General features: G+C 35.8%; 3 protein-coding genes across 4 annotated transcripts; 2 read left to right on the top strand and 1 right to left on the bottom strand.

Annotated features, from left to right (window-relative positions):
* Nucleotide 1: 1 nt before the first annotated feature.
* LOC119066219 (TATA-box-binding protein 2) lies at nucleotides 2-16,179 on the bottom strand. Of its 2 annotated transcripts, XM_037168542.1 has the most exons (6): nucleotides 15,596-16,179; nucleotides 15,396-15,520; nucleotides 15,188-15,253; nucleotides 14,929-15,106; nucleotides 14,566-14,858; nucleotides 2-15 (listed from the first exon to the last, which is right to left on the bottom strand). In XM_037168542.1, the coding sequence occupies exons 1-5, from the start codon at nucleotides 15,956-15,958 to the stop codon at nucleotides 14,583-14,585; spliced, it is 1,008 nt and encodes a 335-aa protein (XP_037024437.1). In that variant the 5' UTR covers nucleotides 15,959-16,179; the 3' UTR covers nucleotides 2-15; nucleotides 14,566-14,582. The 2 variants fall into 2 exon arrangements, with proteins under 2 accessions (XP_037024437.1, XP_037024438.1); XM_037168543.1 differs by lacking the exon at nucleotides 2-15 and having other exon boundaries at nucleotides 14,492-14,858.
* On the top strand, nucleotides 7,519-9,555 carry LOC119066223 (keratin, type I cytoskeletal 9-like). The gene is made up of 5 exons (XM_037168546.1): nucleotides 7,519-7,611; nucleotides 7,711-7,891; nucleotides 8,427-9,063; nucleotides 9,135-9,229; nucleotides 9,349-9,555. The coding sequence occupies exons 2-5, from the start codon at nucleotides 7,723-7,725 to the stop codon at nucleotides 9,402-9,404; spliced, it is 957 nt and encodes a 318-aa protein (XP_037024441.1). The 5' UTR covers nucleotides 7,519-7,611; nucleotides 7,711-7,722; the 3' UTR covers nucleotides 9,405-9,555.
* LOC119066229 (eukaryotic translation initiation factor 3 subunit K) lies at nucleotides 11,866-12,855 on the top strand. Its single transcript, XM_037168553.1, has 3 exons — nucleotides 11,866-12,025; nucleotides 12,145-12,581; nucleotides 12,651-12,855. The coding sequence occupies exons 1-3, from the start codon at nucleotides 11,973-11,975 to the stop codon at nucleotides 12,803-12,805; spliced, it is 645 nt and encodes a 214-aa protein (XP_037024448.1). The 5' UTR covers nucleotides 11,866-11,972; the 3' UTR covers nucleotides 12,806-12,855.
* Nucleotides 16,180-17,175: the final 996 nt, after the last annotated feature.

The following is a 17,175-nucleotide window of genomic DNA, read 5'->3' as shown; positions in this document are numbered from 1 at the left end:
ACGTACATCATCAATCTTAATCATCTCATCTTCTCAACGATTCTTTCACTTTTTTTCGCCTTTTTTGTTTGATTTTTTGTTCGTCTCTTCATTTAGCAGTCAGTAAGTCTGCAAATGTTTGATATATAAGAAGGACAACACTATGTCATCAAAAACCGAATGTATATTTCGATATAGTAAAAGCACGCCCCTTTTTTAAACAGTTTTGTGTTTCATCCCTTGATGTTAACGATTTGAATGAAATATGCACAAGGGATAAAGAAAATGTTCCCCTTATGTACAACACTCTCTGAAAATACTTTATTGTGTGTATTGGGCTTATGTTCACGTAACTTATGTGACCAAGTAGATCGAGCGAGAAAAATGGATTTTCGGATGTAAAGGTTTTTTTATGTCGATTTCGGTTTATACATGCATATCGTTCATATATGGCTCATGGTGCTTTGATTTGACTGTGTTTTGGGCGGTCCCCGTTGGATATTACAAACTAATTCTATAATAACTCAATTAATGCTTTTATGGAGGTATGTTTGGGATATATGGATTATTATCACGTCATAATTTAAGCATTTTTCATTGTCGGAATATTTGTAAAATTTTACATAATAATTAACATATTACGAGGTCGGTACACGGTATGGTAGGTACATACCTATAATTTATAAGTCAAATTAATTAGGTTGTTTGGTTGAGCTTAAAGGCTTTGGAAATTAATTCAAAATTAAATTAAAGTTTGAGAAAATTGATTCGAATTGAATCGACTACGTCTTCCTAGTTTGTATGCTTGGCAGCGCCGTTTACCCAGTCAATGTAACAATTGACTTAATTTCTACCATAATTCCACTCAAAAATGTTTCCGACAGTGACCGGCTAATTTTCGAAAAATATTATCCGAACTTAATTTCTTAAACCCGAAAAATTATGTTTCTTTGTTAAGTCGATTAACACATTGGTTAAAGGGCTTACGGTGGATGCGGCTATCGTCAAAAAACCTTTCCAACAATAGTAAAGTAATTTAACACAATGGTTTCAAGAACAAGATTGAAAAAGAAGTGTACGTACAGTAGTAATTACATCTTTGTAATGCATAGGATAATAAGATTTTGTTAAGACTGTAATTGGTACATTATTGAAACGTATATGCTAGTTGGGCGGTATATTTTTTTTGAGTTTAAACAAATTGTGACGATACGAAATCCATTTATAACTGATGAGATCAAATTGGAAAATAAATGATTCGCAGATGAATTAGACAAGGACGCAGAAATAATTGGAAATTAAGGAAAATAAAGTTTACGTTGTATCAGGCTTGCATTCAGAGCGGCATTAAGCCTTACCAGTTTACAAGGCCATTTTATCTGAGCTCCCTATTAGAGTACATGCCAAATTTTCTTTAATTATTCAGAAAAAATGATTAACTTATTTGAATCAACATTTTCCAATGCTCTTATTTGTCCAGCGCCCTGGTCCATGGGCTTGGCAGTTCTTGGACTAGTAGCAGTGCCTCTAGCATTAACATAGAAAACATTTGGAACGAGGGGGTAACAACTATTTGTGTATTTTCTGAGTTTATTAGATTGTTCCAGACTTTTCTTAATTTTTTCTTTTTTTTTTCTCAAAAAATTAATTGATTTTTCTTGCAATTTTTTACGATTTTACGGTTAAAATATACTGGAAATCAAGGTTTGGCTCAAATAATCAAGAAAAATCAACAAAATTAGAAAAAAGTAAAAATAGTTTTTATCCTCTCGATTTGGAGCCTGATGGTATCAGAATTTCTTTAGAAAGAAGAGTTCGAAGTTGTATAGAATTTCTCCTCTTAAATCCTTAAAAACCGCTGTTGCTGGTTTGGTGTTGAATCATTTTTTTTAGTTTCGGTTTCTTGGGCCTGATCGGATATCAAATCTTTCGGATTCAAAAATTTAATTTAAATTATCAAAATTATCGAAAAATTCTCTAAATTCTTCAAAAATTATCGAAATTTTCAAATTTACCTTTGGAGAATTTTGATAATTTTTCGAGAATTTCGAGAATAATAGGCCCTGGTTGATACTGATTCTAGGGTGGGTCGATTTTAACAACTTGAAAATCCACACCTAGTGGCATGTGTAAAGCCGATTTGGCTTTATCAAGTCAAGAATTTTAAGTAAAGAAAGAAAGCCAACAAAATTTGACATCATAAGGAGTGTATGTGTGGGTTACGACGATAAACTTGCTGATGAAAACAAAAGCGAACTGTTGGAGTTTTTTGTTCCTGATGTTGTACATGAGGCTATTCTAATTTGGAAAAAGACACAAGAAAAAGAAAAGAAACAAGAATCGACACGGATTTAAAAGGTTCTATGAAGATAGCGAAAAACTTTTTGATATTGATCGCTGTCAATATGTCAGAAATAGTTGCAAATGCGATGATAGAATCCCGATCGATTTCATTGATTTCATTTTTGATCAACGTGGTGACCGACAATTACGTTTAACTGAACTTCCTGAGCCAACAACGGAAATTTCTACAGATTTCCTTGCGACAACTGAAACTGAATCGGGAATAACTGGCAATAAATACATTCCAGGAATAGAATCTGTAGAATGTTTTACAATTGAACACGCTCCGAAACGTTTCCCATTTTGTTTCGTGGTCGGGCATGATTTTCAATGTTTGCTCAACTTGTGCATGAGATCGTTGGAAATATCAAACTAATCTGAAATGCATTTATGTAGCGTTGTAGTAGTAGTAGATTCGAAGGAATATATTTCGTTCTAACATCAGTATCTACTACTTCGAAAAATGACGTTTTTGACATGCAATTTTTTTAATAGATCTCTGGAACTATTACTTCGGGAATAATCAATCTGAGCCATTCCGACAATATACATCATTGTCGTTTTTACCTATTCTAACTCTAACAGAAAGATTTAATCATATTTGAGGAAGTTTATTGTACATTATATGGTGGTGAGACCCCCAATATTATATAGAAAATGTACATTTTTTCACTTTGAATGCACCGATTTTTTTAAATTAAGTTGATTTTGTTTGTTTTAGTCTATTTCAGCCTCTACAAGGCTTTCCAAAGCTTTTTTCAAAAACATTTCTATGAAAATTTCAAAGAAGCCTGACAGACCCATTCAATCTATTGTGCGGTACTCAAAAGTATTCGGAAAAGAAAAAGTAATGATGCAGTTTGACTAGTTTTGGCAAGCTACACATGCCACTAGGTGTGGATTTTCAAGTTGTTAAAATCGACCCACCCTATAACTGATGCTTGATTATCTTCTTACATAGAAACAGCAAACCTATCACAAAAAACAAGTCTCTGTATGTTGTAGTTGTATGTAATTCACTTCATTCGAGCTGCAACTTGCGAAATTGTTTAAAATCTACCGTCCACAACAGATACGTAAATAACTATTCTTTTCTTACTGTACCCTACGATAGTGAGATATTGATTCACTGACATGATCGGTCAAGAACTCATTTCCAGGGGGATGAGTGAGTAATTGTTTGGAATCTTTTATTTGGCCTTGTATCGTAATAAGGTATAGGAACCTAAAAGCCAAAACCACTTTCAAAAAAATCTTCTAAAATCTTGGGTTTTTCTCGAAAATTATAATTTCTTGAAATACTTCACCGAACTGTTATTCTTAAGCAGTTATAAATCACGAGAAAAAATTATTAGAAAAAGAATCATCAAAAATTCCAATTCAGCGAGTTTCTAATTTAAAAGAAAAAAAAAACTAACAAGAGGATCGTATATATTTCTTACACCTTCACTGAACCATAATATCCATTGATCATTTTGTAAGAAATTATACTGAAGAACCATTTCATCGAACAATGCTCGTATACCATAAATAACAATGGCAATTACAAAGCTATGAGTCTTCTAATTAAACAATTTCGTTCGAAGTTTCATGTCCACTTAATTCTTCATTGGCGTTGAATATTATTGTGTTTATTATACACAGGACGTGCATCTGACAGAAATCAAATAAGAAATTCATTCAAATTATAACTGTGCCACCCTCCATCATATATATCATACAATCGTATAAATATACTTAGCTTACACACAACACAATACCATCATCGCCGAGTTAACTTCTGATCTCCCGGAATAATTGCTTTGAGCATCATGATATGACTTTATATTACCCTATCACTCTTGATAACCATCTTTGAATAATATTGAATTTTTCATATAATTTCCCATTCAGCACTGTTGAGGATTCTTTGGTGAATCTACATTTTGTATGTGAAATTGACATTTATATTCCGAGCTTGACAAAAGAATAAGTTCTGATTTATTATATTGAATGATATAGGTACTATATGGTTGATAGTGAGACGGTGAGATGAGACATAGGATTATAGTCAAGTCATTCATGAATTACCTTTTCCTATATTACATGTATATTTGATGTAGGAGCAAGCGCCATTGATGAGTGGAAAGGCGGAGTTAAATCTTAAATTCTCTCTATGTGCAATAGTAAACGAGGAGAAGAAATCGGTTACGTTTCTTTATCTGAAAAAACATTCAATTTAATGATGTTCCTATATATTGATGTGACATGGTTGAAATCATATACTCCGACGAGGTAAAATTTTACACGAAATCTGTTGCATTTTATGTACTTGCCGGAGACGAAGAAATAACAAAAACCCAACAAGTAAATTGACTTTCGGTGAACGGGCCTAATTAAAGTTTATTTTTGGCTATTTCTGTTATCTCGTTCACAAGTATGTTGCAAAAAATGCAACTTTGTTACTTTTATCAGCTTTAGATAAAAAAAAACGCCTGCGCGTCATTTTTGGAAACTGAATTGTGTACTCATGAATTAGCTACCACACATATCGCTGATTAAGAAAGAATAAAACAAATTAAAAAAAATGAAGTGAAAACGCACAATCTAAAAATTATGATGTCTTTACGATGCAGTTTCATTGTGTATTTGTTTGCTTAAGATAATTCGAGAGAGACTCTGTGTATCAGTTGGAAGCATTACACCTAAATGGTTATTGAACCTATGATATTGAAAAATGAATTGTACTTAACTTCGCTCTATTGTCTAGTCTTGTCACACATTTAATTAAATGTTTCAATTTTACTGTTACCGACATGGATACCTTGAATGAATGTTAACCAACTTAGTTTAGCTTTCGTAACAAATTTTCGATTTTATTGATACATCAAGACTTGCTTCATTAGTTCGTAGGTACACACAATGTAAATTGCTGAATTTTGTTGGAGTAAAATTATAGGTACAACTTAGGTGGATTTGATTTCAAATCGAAGATCTGATGATTTTTTTTTAAACTTCTATTCTTGGGTTTTATCACGGCAGAGTATGGTTATGTGATCGATATAATTAAATCCTGAAAATCCTGAATATGTTTCAAAGAAATCTCAGCATGAGCAAATAACAGTAAATTTCTCTACTGTCTGACAAATACTATCATCTGATCGGTTCAATTTGGTTCAATTCAAGCTCTCTCACGTTCCTTTTTTCGCTTTTGCTCTCTACACTTGCCTTATTAGTAATATTTTTTGAAGCTACTTTCCTATCCAAATATGTAGTCCATAAGCCTAGTCAAAATTTTGGCTTTATTAATTTCTGATGGGTCTAATGTCAAAATGTGTATGGAGCGGAGGAAATAGCGATTTCATATAAGAAAACTCACCTCTCAATGAAAATTTCCTTCGGCTTGTGTTGAAAGACCATACCTGGTTTGTACTTTCATTGATATCATCGTCCTCCAAATATTTTCTATGTTAATGCTAGCCGCGGTATTCTGTTCTACAAATCATTTTTCCTCCATTACGCCTTAACATATCATATCATCCTTCTTTGAACATAGTCCTTATAGAGTACTCGAAAAGAGTGTGCCTTGATGTACTAATGTTTATCGAAACCATAAACGGCGATTTCTTTGAAAACTCATCTTTGTCAATCTTCGTTCTCTTTCTATCGCGCGAGCTGAGGTGTGTGCGAGAAAGAGAAGCAAAATGACAAAGTCGAGTTTTGAAAATAATTTTATTGCTTTTTTTAGAATAGACCGTGTGTGATTTTGAGAAAAAAAGTTTCATATTTCAATAAAAAGAAGATTTATCATGAAAACCATTGAAAAAATATTTAATATGAAAAATATTGTTGCCAAGAATGAATTAGAATGGTTCGGATATCCTTTCAGTTTCATTCAAATTACAGCTTTTAAAGTGAGATATAAAATCAAGCAGACATTTTTCAGATATTCTGTTTACACTTTTGTTCTACAGAATAATAATCTAAATCAATTAAAAATAAATTATTTATACTTCACACGGTCTATTTGTTGTTGTACTAAAAAATAGATTTTGGAGTAAGAATTGTGCTACTTACAATATCACGGTGAAGATAGTACGACTTATTAGAATGTATGATATAATCATTAACCTTTCACAGACGGCAAGGTGATATAAAATTCTAGAATCTATTACTTCTTTTGGTATGAATATTTTGATAAAATTAATTAAAAATCTAGTACTTCAATATTTTTGATGTGTATTTTTCTATATATAAGTCAACATCACCGAACGTGATATTTGTGTCATATTTATCGCTAACAGATGAAATAGTTATCTCGAAATAGTTACATGTCGTTAATTTTTCAAAAAGTTATTCTTTAACAAATGATCACGTACCTCAAGTATGTATTCAATTCTAAGGAGATATTTACATTTTATTCTTCCAGTGCACTGAAGACAGCGAAATTTCTGTCCGTTTTTGGTTAATTAGTTGAGGTAATGTTGTATTTTTTACCAGTGAAACTACTCAACTACTCAAACGATTAAAACGCAGGAAAGGAAATCTATAGAGCTTTTCTGGCAAGCTGTATTTGTTTATGCAAAAAAAATTTGTGGGACTAATATGTAAAATTTGTTAGTTTGCCTCATACCATGATTAGGACTGATGGCTGGGACATTAATTAGGTGATTTCTTGTACAATTTTCTGGCGAAAGATGAACACTTCAATCGAAATTGACCCAAATTTCGTAATTGTAATTACCGTTGATATGCAAATAAAACTAAAATATCCCGCAAGTAACACGAAAAAAAAATTGGAAAAAATTGCATTTCATTGCTTGTTAATCTCGTACACACCGATTTCATAACGAAAATACATTGACTCTTACAGATCAAATGTAAGTATAAATAAATTATATTGGAAATATCCGACATGAACAAAACAGAATAAAAAAAACTGAATCAATTTCTCCAAAATGATCTAGACGAAAAAAACACCCGATAATGCACCGTAAAATTATCGCGAAACTAGGTACGTGAGATGTGATATACATATACTTTCGTCACCACAACAAATGATGCATGACATGGTAATTTTTATTGTGAAGTGAGAGCGAATGATCATGAATCCACAGATCAACATACTTTGTAGATAAATTTCTCAGAGATTTACCACTCGTAAAACACAGGTTGAGATATATGAAATTTGACAAAAAGAAACATTGACTCAATTTTTGGTATAAATACCCAGGTTTGTGCCAAAGAACGACAGAACAATCTTGAAGTTGTTTTCAGCAACAGTTTAAGTGTACACAGTAGTGATACAGTGTAAGTCGCCAACCAGTTTTCAATGGATAAAAAAAAATTGGATTACCAGTGACTTTGTGAATTTAAAATTAATTTGAACAAAATTGATTGCAATTTTAGAAATTTGAAACAATGAGAAACTTTTGGGTCTGGCAGTTGCTAGCCTTAGCGCTTGTTATAACTCTCTGCTCCGCTGGCGGTGGACATGGAGGCGGTGGTGGTGGAGGACACGGAGGTGGCGGTGGAGGACATGGAGGTGGAGGACATGGAGGTGGTGGCGGTGGAGGACACGGTGGTGGAGGTAAAGGATTCTTTTTAGCAATTATAGATACTCGATTTAACTATGTGTTAAGCTCGTCTGTTTTTGTTGCCTTATCTTTGAAATAAGTTGTGTTTTTCATTATTACTATTTTTCGTTAAGGCGGAGGTGGTGGAAAAGACGGCGGAGGTAAGAGAATCCAAAAATTGAAGTGTTTGATTGACGACATTAGGAGAGATTTTGGTTAAAAAATTGCCTCACAAATTCTGCAAAAAAGTGCAAAAATCAAAATTATTCGCTTCCTTTCAATTGATCAGTGCCTTGTTGTAAGCTTTCGAGCTTTTTGACTATTTTAAAAATCAAACACTGTGTAGATGACATTGAAAACCGAAAAATCTTTTAAAGAAAATATGGACCTTCAAAAGCCAATTTTCATTCTTACTGTCTCGTACAGTATGAGTCGATTGATCTGAATTTGACACAACTCCGAAATTGAAATCTACAATCACAACAATCAATTCAACTCAACAGTTTTCCAAATTAAATGTTTTTGCTCAAACATTCATGTTTAATTCAGGCGGAGGCGGCGGTGGTGGTGGACATTCAAGCAGCTCTGCCGAAGAAGGTGGCTCAGAGCACGGTGGTGACCATCATGCATCAGATGATCATAAGGGTGAGAAGGGACATCATTCCGATCACAGCTTTGACAAAGGCGAAAAGGGCAGCCACAGCAAAGGCGATCATTCGCATCATTACCATGAAGAAGGCGGTCATGAAGGTGGCAGTCATGATGAAGCTGACAAACATGGATCACATCACGAAAGTAGTAAGGGATCGAAGGGTGGAAAGCATGGATACAAGAAGGGACACAAAAAGGGTTCGAAAACAACTGGATATCATCACAAATCCGGTAAAGATGACTACCATAAGGAGCACAAATTCTACGATGACGCTGACAAGAAGGGAAGTCACCATAAATATGGTAGCGATCACGCTCATCACTCATCTAAAGGAGGAGAAGGAAAGAAAGGAGGACATCACGAATCTGGACACAAAGGAGACAGTTATGGCAAGAAAGGACACACTAGTAAAGGTCATTATGATGATGATCATAAAGGACACAAGGGACATGGCGGTCATGAAAGTCACTTCTCTCATCATGATGATTTCGGAAAGAAAGGTGGCTCCTCAGGTGGTTCCGAACATGGTTTCAGGTCAGTTAATTTGCTTGATTTTGTCTACTTTCATGTTATCAACGAAATGTTAACAATTAAAATGGTTTTAGCTCAAGCGGTGGACATGGAGGTGGCGGTGGAGGTGGTGGACATGGAGGTGGCGGCGGAGGCGGTGGACACGGAGGAGGAGGCGGTGGACACGGAGGTAAGAGTTAGTTTTAGTAATGACAAAAGAAATCGAACAGAACGTTTAGTTTTGCGGGTTGTCGAATCTAGATTAGACAAATAATTTTCTTTCTAAATGAATCTTTTTCAACGTTTAAGGTGGTGGACACGGAGGCGGCGGAGGTGGAGGACATGGCGGTGGTGGACATCATTAGGCAGTCAACACACACTGTAAATGTTGATAAATTCATCGAAATGCCAAATCTTAGTTCAACGGTTATGTCAACAGCGATGATGTTGATAACTTTTAATTGTGATTTATATGTTAGGAATGCGAAAATGTATAGAAAATAAATAAATAGTCAAAAAGAAAAACAAAAGATTTTTTGTTAGTCCCCCTCAGCAATCAAAATTGTCTTGAATTTAGCTGAAAACCCAGTCTATTTCTTTTTTTCGCATAAATGAATAAAAGTACTCACAGTTTTACTAGTACTAGTACTCGCGTGGCTTATTGTGGCTTTCAAGTTGTTTTACCACTTTTTCGAATTGATTACAATTGATTAAACAAACTGAAAATGTTTGCTAAAGTAAAATACAAACAAACTGCTGCAGTTTCACTATCAACGCACTCTATGTAAGATTTGTACCTCTAAGTGATTATATTGTTTATGCAATTGTAACTACTATTGGCAAGGTAATCAATTTTTCAATAGGACCAATATCGGCTGAGCGATAAGACTTTGGAAAATTTTTGTTTTTTGTTATGCGATTGGCACATGATTTCATAGTCTCATCGCTCAGCCGATATCAGTCCGATTGAAAAACTAATTACCTTACCAGACTCCTGAGATCACAAGCTACACACTGGCATGTTGTTTGATCGAAATCCATCGCGAAAAAAAATCATTTTTCTTAATGTGGCAGTTGTCAAACGCATGCTCGATATACGGAATATAGGTTCGTTCCAAATAACTGTAAATCCGAACTTTGACAACACTAACGACGACGATTTCATCCACTGAGATCAACATAACCTAAACGTCAACAAATTTCTTTGTAAGTTTTTCGGTAAAATTTTCGTCAACCTAAAATTTGAGGTTAAGTTGCCTTCTGTGGATGAAATTTGACATTTCGAAATGACCTTGTAACAAACCTATATGAAGATTTACTCGTTATACTGGATACACTCAGAACATACGCGATATCTCGATATACTCAGTATAAATAAAATTAAAGGAATTCCCCTATTAACTTGTTACAGACGGCAAGCACATGACCAGTATTATTATCGGGTCTATTACTTCCATCGATCGAAGCATTTTTGATCGGTTGACTTCAAATCTGGTACTTCAATTTTTTTAACATGAATTTTACTATACTGTATTAATACCCATATTTGTCGTCGTTATCGATAACAGATGAATAGCCGTGTGTAACAGGTTTTAAGTGACGATTTTGATTAATTCAACAAAGTGCTTAAATTCTGCAGTTTTATTCGTTTCACATCGTGCTTTTAGCAGGAGTGACTGTGGCGTAAAAGAGTCGGCCCACCCACTCGCACGTGTGGATTGGAAGAAATGAAAAGAGAGACTGTAACTTCTAACGAATAAGGTGGTGAAAACAAACTAATTCCACGAAAAGTAAAAATTTATGTTGAGAGGAGTTACTGTTATTTAACTGTAATAAGTTGTTAAATCCTATAAAATTTGCTTTTTCACTAACATCGTGCAAACATTTGTTAAAATCCGAGTTCGGTAGATTTTTCTATGCGATACACCTAAATTATTTTAATAAGACTATAGAGGGATTTTATTAAACATGGACAAAGTGCAAGAACTTCATCAAAATTTCTGGCCTCCAGCTGACACATTGCATTTGTTATTTTCGAACAATAGTTCAGAGCATGTAAGAATCTTACATTGTAAGATATCTATGCCTGTCCCGTATCTCCTGGACAGTACCTGTCCAATGAACCCTCACAGAGTAGGTCTTTAGTCTGTAGCGGCAGTAAATCACGAACAAAAACCACCATTTTTCCACTTTCGAACCTGCACTACTAGCCAATAAAGAAATATTAAAATTCAACGAATGCGGTTTCGGACTATTGGGGCTTGATATAATTAATGTACCGCTTTTGGATTTAAACAAGTGTTCGCACGATACATTCGACTCACTTCCACTTGAGACTCTCTTTAGTTCAAACAAACCATCGTGGCAATTATTGTCGGCTCCTGATTATAAAATTAGCTAACTTTGCTTGTTTACACGGACCAGCTGGTCAAACAGCTGAATCAATACATTTAGTCCCTTGTGTAACATAAGCAATTTTCCGAACATCAGACTCTTTAAACAAATCTTGTCTTGACCGTTCCAAGGCTGCATACTTGGGGAGGTCATGCAGATGGAGATACGTGGGTGGTTTCGTAGTTGGTGGATTCTTAAATTTGACAACTTCATAGTAGATGAATTCTTTTTTTGTGTTCTCGTGTATCCAATAAAATAGCGATCTGCGTGACCTCCCCAAGTATACAGCCTTTGACAGTTCCTCTGCTTTTCGTTTAAACACTTGCCACCAATTCGAACTACTTGAACAGACTGTAGTATTTCGGTTTTCTGCGGTTGGTAGGGTTGGTATCACGATTCACTGGTTTACGTCAAATAATCAATCGATCAAATTTATCGACTTCTTTTCGTGTGTCACTTTCATGCACACACAATACTTTTTGTAAATCGACCAATTCGTTTATCTTCAAATAAAAGCGACAATATCCACCTCTATTACCATGGATGACGGAAAAGAATTAATTATCGCCGACATTTTGAAGAGCATTGAAAGGTAAGCAAATGGAGTGTCCACCAAAAACACAAATTACTGATTTTGTTGACTCAACGCCACGGCACTTGTAACAAGTATCGGTCCGTCATACATAACCTCATATTAATTCCTATGTTTAGGTACAATCCAGACCATTTAAACATTCTGGAGGCATACGTCACCGCTCAAGCTAAGAACAACACCTACGACTTGGAAGCGAATCTAGCTGTGCTGAAATTGTACCAATTCAATCCGAACAAATTGAACTACAGCATAACGCATTTGATATTGTTGAAAGCGCTGACCAACTTTCCACACACCGATTTCACTCTGTGCAAGTGCTTATTGCTGCCAGCTCAAATGCAGGACGATACCGTCAAAGCCATCATTTATCTGGCCGACATTTTAGAGACGTGTGACTTTGCATTGTTCTGGCTGAAAGTTGGAATGACCGACTTCGTGACCAACATCACCGGATTTTACGATTCCATCCGAAAGTTCATTTGCCATGTCGTCGGCATTACGTTCCAAACCATTGAGAAGGACTATTTGGTGAGGCTGTTGGGTGATATTGACGGTACGGTTTGTTCAACGGTTCAATGGACAGGAGGCTTCCAGTGTAAAATTATTGTTTTTCCCCTTGCAGGATATGCGCTAGCTTCATGGATCAAAAAGTACGGATGGAAGGACGAAGGAAACTTGGTGTTCATTTCTTCGCAAGACAATAATATTAAAACGAAGAACATTACCGAGAAAATTGAGTTCGAGTCTCTGGCAACATTGATGGCCGGTTGTCTATAAAAGAAAAGTTCGTGTGGCACGGAAATAAATTGATTTGATTACAACACGAACTGTTGAAGTTTGTATGAAGGAAGAAAGGTCCCAAATTGCCTGCCTTTCATGTTCAGACTAATAGCCAGCAGGACTAGATTCAAAAGAAATATGAGAAGGTGGCCGAAGGTGTCAGAATACCAAACTAAATAGATTTATCCGAGAATCCCGTACGGTCGATGCGCAATGATTTTGTGGTATTCTTTATGGTAAGCCGAATATTTGATAAAAAAGATTCCGATAGTATGTATCGCTTGTAACAATTGACGTTTAATCCGATCTGAAAAGTTAGTCGGTGTGATTCCGATGTATGAGTTACTTCGTCACATGTCGTAGGATTGCTGGTTGATCTATTAAGTCAATTACTGAGGTTCAACGAATTAGCATTTCGCTGCGTTGAATAACACGGCATAAGCCTTGACCTTTGAAGTGACCAACACAGTCTCTCGGTCTATTCTAGTGATAGGATGATCATTGGGTATGGGTTTACCTTGTGGCGCAAGAAAGCTTCACAACAAACGAAGCAAAAAAATTGTTCCAAACATTTGCCGAAAATTTAAACAAAAGAAGTAACAGATTTAATGATTTCATCGCTATGCACTTGTCGTTCAGGATACAGGATAGGTTCTAATGAGTGTGAAGACGTTCACTTCGAAAGTTTATTGCTTTGCACCCCCATACAATATCCGAATTGATATTACAGGGGACGTTAGTGAAATTTGGACATGAATTTACTTAGGCTATCACAAGCAAAAGTTCTTGTATAACACGTACTTATACGGATGAAAAAGCGTGCGAAGCAATAAAGTTTCAAAGCGAACATTTTCACTTCAAACTTCTTCGTAACACATCGATAAGAAAAAGACAAAAATTTTAAGTGTCGGTAAGCTCAGCAAAAGCGAATTTAAGAATCCCATTGCAAAACTGACAATTATTGTTTTTGATACTATATCAGTAAAATCACTAGCACAGAAACCTTGAACGGATATCAGTAGGCCCTCAATAAAAACGGAAACGTACGAATACTTAAAGAGAAACTTGAATTCGTATCCTCTTGTAACCATTCGAACCTCGCAGAGCCGCTGTAAACTCCAACAAACAGCACAAAGTTATTACACTAATGAAAAAGACAACAAACTATTTGAAGACAACAAGGTACCCATCTCTAGTCAAGGTTAAAAAATCGACGAAACGTGAAATTTCTTTTTTCAAAAATCATCAAAAACTACACGGTCGTCCAAGTCACGTCATTTCTAAAGTTCAAAATTCCGTTGGTTCGAGCTATGTTTGGAACATACTTTTGAAGATAGCAAGATGTAGGGTAATATTCAAGCGTTATTTAGTTTTTGGTGAGCGTTATAAATAACTCGATTTACCAATTTTTAACCGAATTGGTACCAATTTGACGAAAATATTGGTAAATTGATTTAAACATTTTGTATAAGGAGAAATTCCATTGGTAAACCCAAAAATTCCGTCGCTGGAATATATTTGCCCATAGCAAGATTCACCTCAGATCGAGGAATAATGTGACACCATTAACCCATTGCCCTCTGCTTTTTATTTTTTTTTAGATCTGAGATCCTCGCGTCGGTAACCACTCCTTAGGCACAGCCTTAGGCGTCCTTAGTTACTTTGCCAAGAAAACGCGTATCGTAATAGAAATAGCAAACTTCGTTTTATTCGAATCAATTTCTTACGTGACAATTGGACATCGTCTGACATTGTACACAATAGAAGAACTCCTTTACTGTTTCTTGAAACTTTTCAAAATCGGGTAAATATTGTCAAATGCATCGTAAATTTCCTGTCGCACCTTAGCGCCCGTCAACACCACTTTTCCAGATACGAAAATCAACAGCACAATTCTCGGTTTCACCATCCGATAAATCAGACCAGGAAACAGTTCCGGTTCGTACGAGCTAAACTTTCCGTGTGTCAATACCAAACCTTCCAATCGGATGGGAAATTTGACGTCACAACTGCCGACCATATTTTGGATTTTAAAGTCTAGAAATTTCGCCTGTGGGAAACAAATCGATGTTCTTGGTATATTTACAGTAACACCACAAGTGGTAGAAGGTGCAGCTTACCGTAAAGCCTAATTTTTGTATAATTCGAGCATACTTTCTCGCTGCGAGTCTGGAATCTTCTTCACTTTTGGCACCAGTGCAGACCATTTTTCCAGACGAAAATATCAGGGCAGTTGTTCGTGGTTCTCTTATTCTCATGATAACGGCAGCGAATCGCTTCGGATTGTATTCAGCATTTCTAAATTTAAACAGAGGAAAAAAGTGAATTTAGTTCGGGTTGTAAGGGTCGGTAGTTTTTGGAGATTTTTGGTGAACACACCTCGCATGTAGAGCAATTTTCTTTAGATCCAGTTTGCAGCTCAGGTTTACTGTTGACACTATGTTCCTGGAAAATTAAAGAAAAGTTCATTCAATGTAAGCAATCTCCAACCGCCCTTTCATATTTGCGTAATGAAATTTGTGTCAGAAACAGTATAACGAAGCTGACAACCAATTTGCACCAAATTTAAGCTACTAGAATTACTCACTGCAATTGAGGTAGAATGCCAGGATCACCAGGAGTCATGGGCGTCATCGGTGTTGCTGGACCCATCGTTTGGTGAATATTTTCTGTTCGATCTGTCATTGGTACCATTGGGGACATAAGACTTTGCTGCAGAATAGATAAACAGCGGAAATTGTATCAACTTCAACAAAGTGCGAGGGAAAAACGTTGGGAAATTCGTACCGGTGTCTGAGGTTGTATCATACTTTGTGGTGTTGCATAACTTGGCGTATAACTGTTTATTGGTTTGACTGGAGTCTGCATTAACGACGGCAGTCCCATACTTTGCATCCCGCCACCAATTTGAGTCGGTGTCAATCCACTGCTAAGTTGAATCGGTGTCAATCCACTGCTAAGTTGAGTCGGTGTCAATCCACTGATCTGGTTCGGTGTCAGTCCACTGCTCATTGTTGTTGGTGCTACGTGCTGAGCATATTGTGGATACGAAGAATTATTTGTGATGATTTGCTGGTCTTCTTCGGGCTGATGAAGTGGTGTTCCGATTGAGGGTATCGAAAACCCTGGACTTGGTAGCATTTGATCCATTTCGATGGTTTTTGATATGCAACTGATAGACACACTTAAACTATCTACGTATTCGAACACACCATTCGGATGGTTATTGCTAAAATTTGTACGGGATATTTGTTTGCGCTTCTTGGTAATTGGCTTTGCTAATTGTTTTGACGGGCGGTTTACTTTACAATTCTTGTTTTTTATCGTGTTTTACTATGTTGTTGACGTTTATTTCTCGCTCACCTCTCATCGTTTATCGGCGTAAAATTTATTTATTGTTTGGTATGCGAACAGTTGGTAGCAATGCAATGAAAAATGGGCGCGTCTTTCAAATCGAACTCAATGTTTCCAGTTTTGAGGTAGATTTTTGGCGTGGGGTAATTTGGCACACGGTGCTAAAACAACGCATTTTTCAACCACGTAAAAGGAGAACGCATACGATTTTTCGATACCAACATTTTGTAAAAGGAGTCATTAAGTCGATGACATGGCTAAAAAGCATTTTCAGCAATAAACTTGCGTGTGTGAGTTCACCTTTTACGTAGTGTGCCAGATTCCCCGATATCTAGATTGTTTTATGGATATGAAATTTGAATCGAAAAATTGATGCACTGTGACGCGACCACAAAATCTTATCGGGGTGATGCTCTCTAAATCTAAGTGATAATGCACTCTTTGCATAAAGCTATCCAAAACATCCGCATAACACTAATCAGATTAGGACCGGAGTACAGAGACATCGTTTAGCTTGTGTTTCTGATTCACACACAAGCAACATACATAATAGGGTAAAACTACCAAGTACTAGCACTCACTCTAGTACAAGCCTTCAATTGTCGTTTCTTTTGTTTGAGCTAACGAGTGCTTGTGGGCATAGTTCATAGTGTGAAGTGGATGCAGCTGGAGCGTATTTCCACTTATCACTGCAGGTGAATTTAGTTGGTTAATTTGCGTTTTTTTTTTTCGGAAGATCTGGACTTGTTGTCGATTTTTCTGGATTAATCATAATAATGGTGTATTGACGAAAACGTACGAATGAAAAGAAAAATTATAAATTTCAGTTAGTTGAAAATAGATAATTTTATTAAATGAAGTAAAAGATTCGACCAAGGTAAATATAGTGAGGAGGTAATGCCATTCAGACGCGCGGCCTAGCACATAAGTTCGATGCCACTGACACCTTTTTTTTAAATGGTTGACTACGATTTACTTGTATTTCACAAAAATATTTTCGCTATCTCACAACA

The sequence above is a fragment of the Bradysia coprophila genome, chromosome IV, assembly GCF_014529535.1.
Source record: "Bradysia coprophila strain Holo2 chromosome IV, BU_Bcop_v1, whole genome shotgun sequence".
In the NCBI taxonomy this organism is placed as follows: domain Eukaryota; kingdom Metazoa; phylum Arthropoda; class Insecta; order Diptera; family Sciaridae; genus Bradysia; species Bradysia coprophila.
Note: the sequence above shows the minus strand (reverse complement) of the source record. Positions and strands in the feature narration are given on the sequence as shown.

Excerpts from the sequence above, each read along its gene's own strand:
- LOC119066229 (XM_037168553.1), top strand. The coding sequence starts at position 11,973 with ATGGATGACGGAAAAGAATTAATTATCGCCGACATTTTGAAGAGCATT. Across the intron at positions 12,026-12,144 it reads ATTTTGAAGAGCATTGAAAG|GTACAATCCAGACCATTTAA; the intron begins GTAAGCAAATGG and ends TCCTATGTTTAG. Across the intron at positions 12,582-12,650 it reads GCTGTTGGGTGATATTGACG|GATATGCGCTAGCTTCATGG; the intron begins GTACGGTTTGTT and ends TTCCCCTTGCAG.
- LOC119066219 (XM_037168542.1), bottom strand. The coding sequence starts at position 15,958 with ATGGATCAAATGCTACCAAGTCCAGGGTTTTCGATACCCTCAATCGGA. Across the intron at positions 15,254-15,395 it reads GGCATTCTACCTCAATTGCA|GAACATAGTGTCAACAGTAA; the intron begins GTGAGTAATTCT and ends TTAATTTTCCAG. Across the intron at positions 15,107-15,187 it reads AAAATTGCTCTACATGCGAG|AAATGCTGAATACAATCCGA; the intron begins GTGTGTTCACCA and ends GTTTAAATTTAG.
- LOC119066223 (XM_037168546.1), top strand. The coding sequence starts at position 7,723 with ATGAGAAACTTTTGGGTCTGGCAGTTGCTAGCCTTAGCGCTTGTTATA. Across the intron at positions 7,892-8,426 it reads TGGAGGACACGGTGGTGGAG|GCGGAGGCGGCGGTGGTGGT; the intron begins GTAAAGGATTCT and ends TGTTTAATTCAG. Across the intron at positions 9,230-9,348 it reads AGGAGGCGGTGGACACGGAG|GTGGTGGACACGGAGGCGGC; the intron begins GTAAGAGTTAGT and ends TCAACGTTTAAG.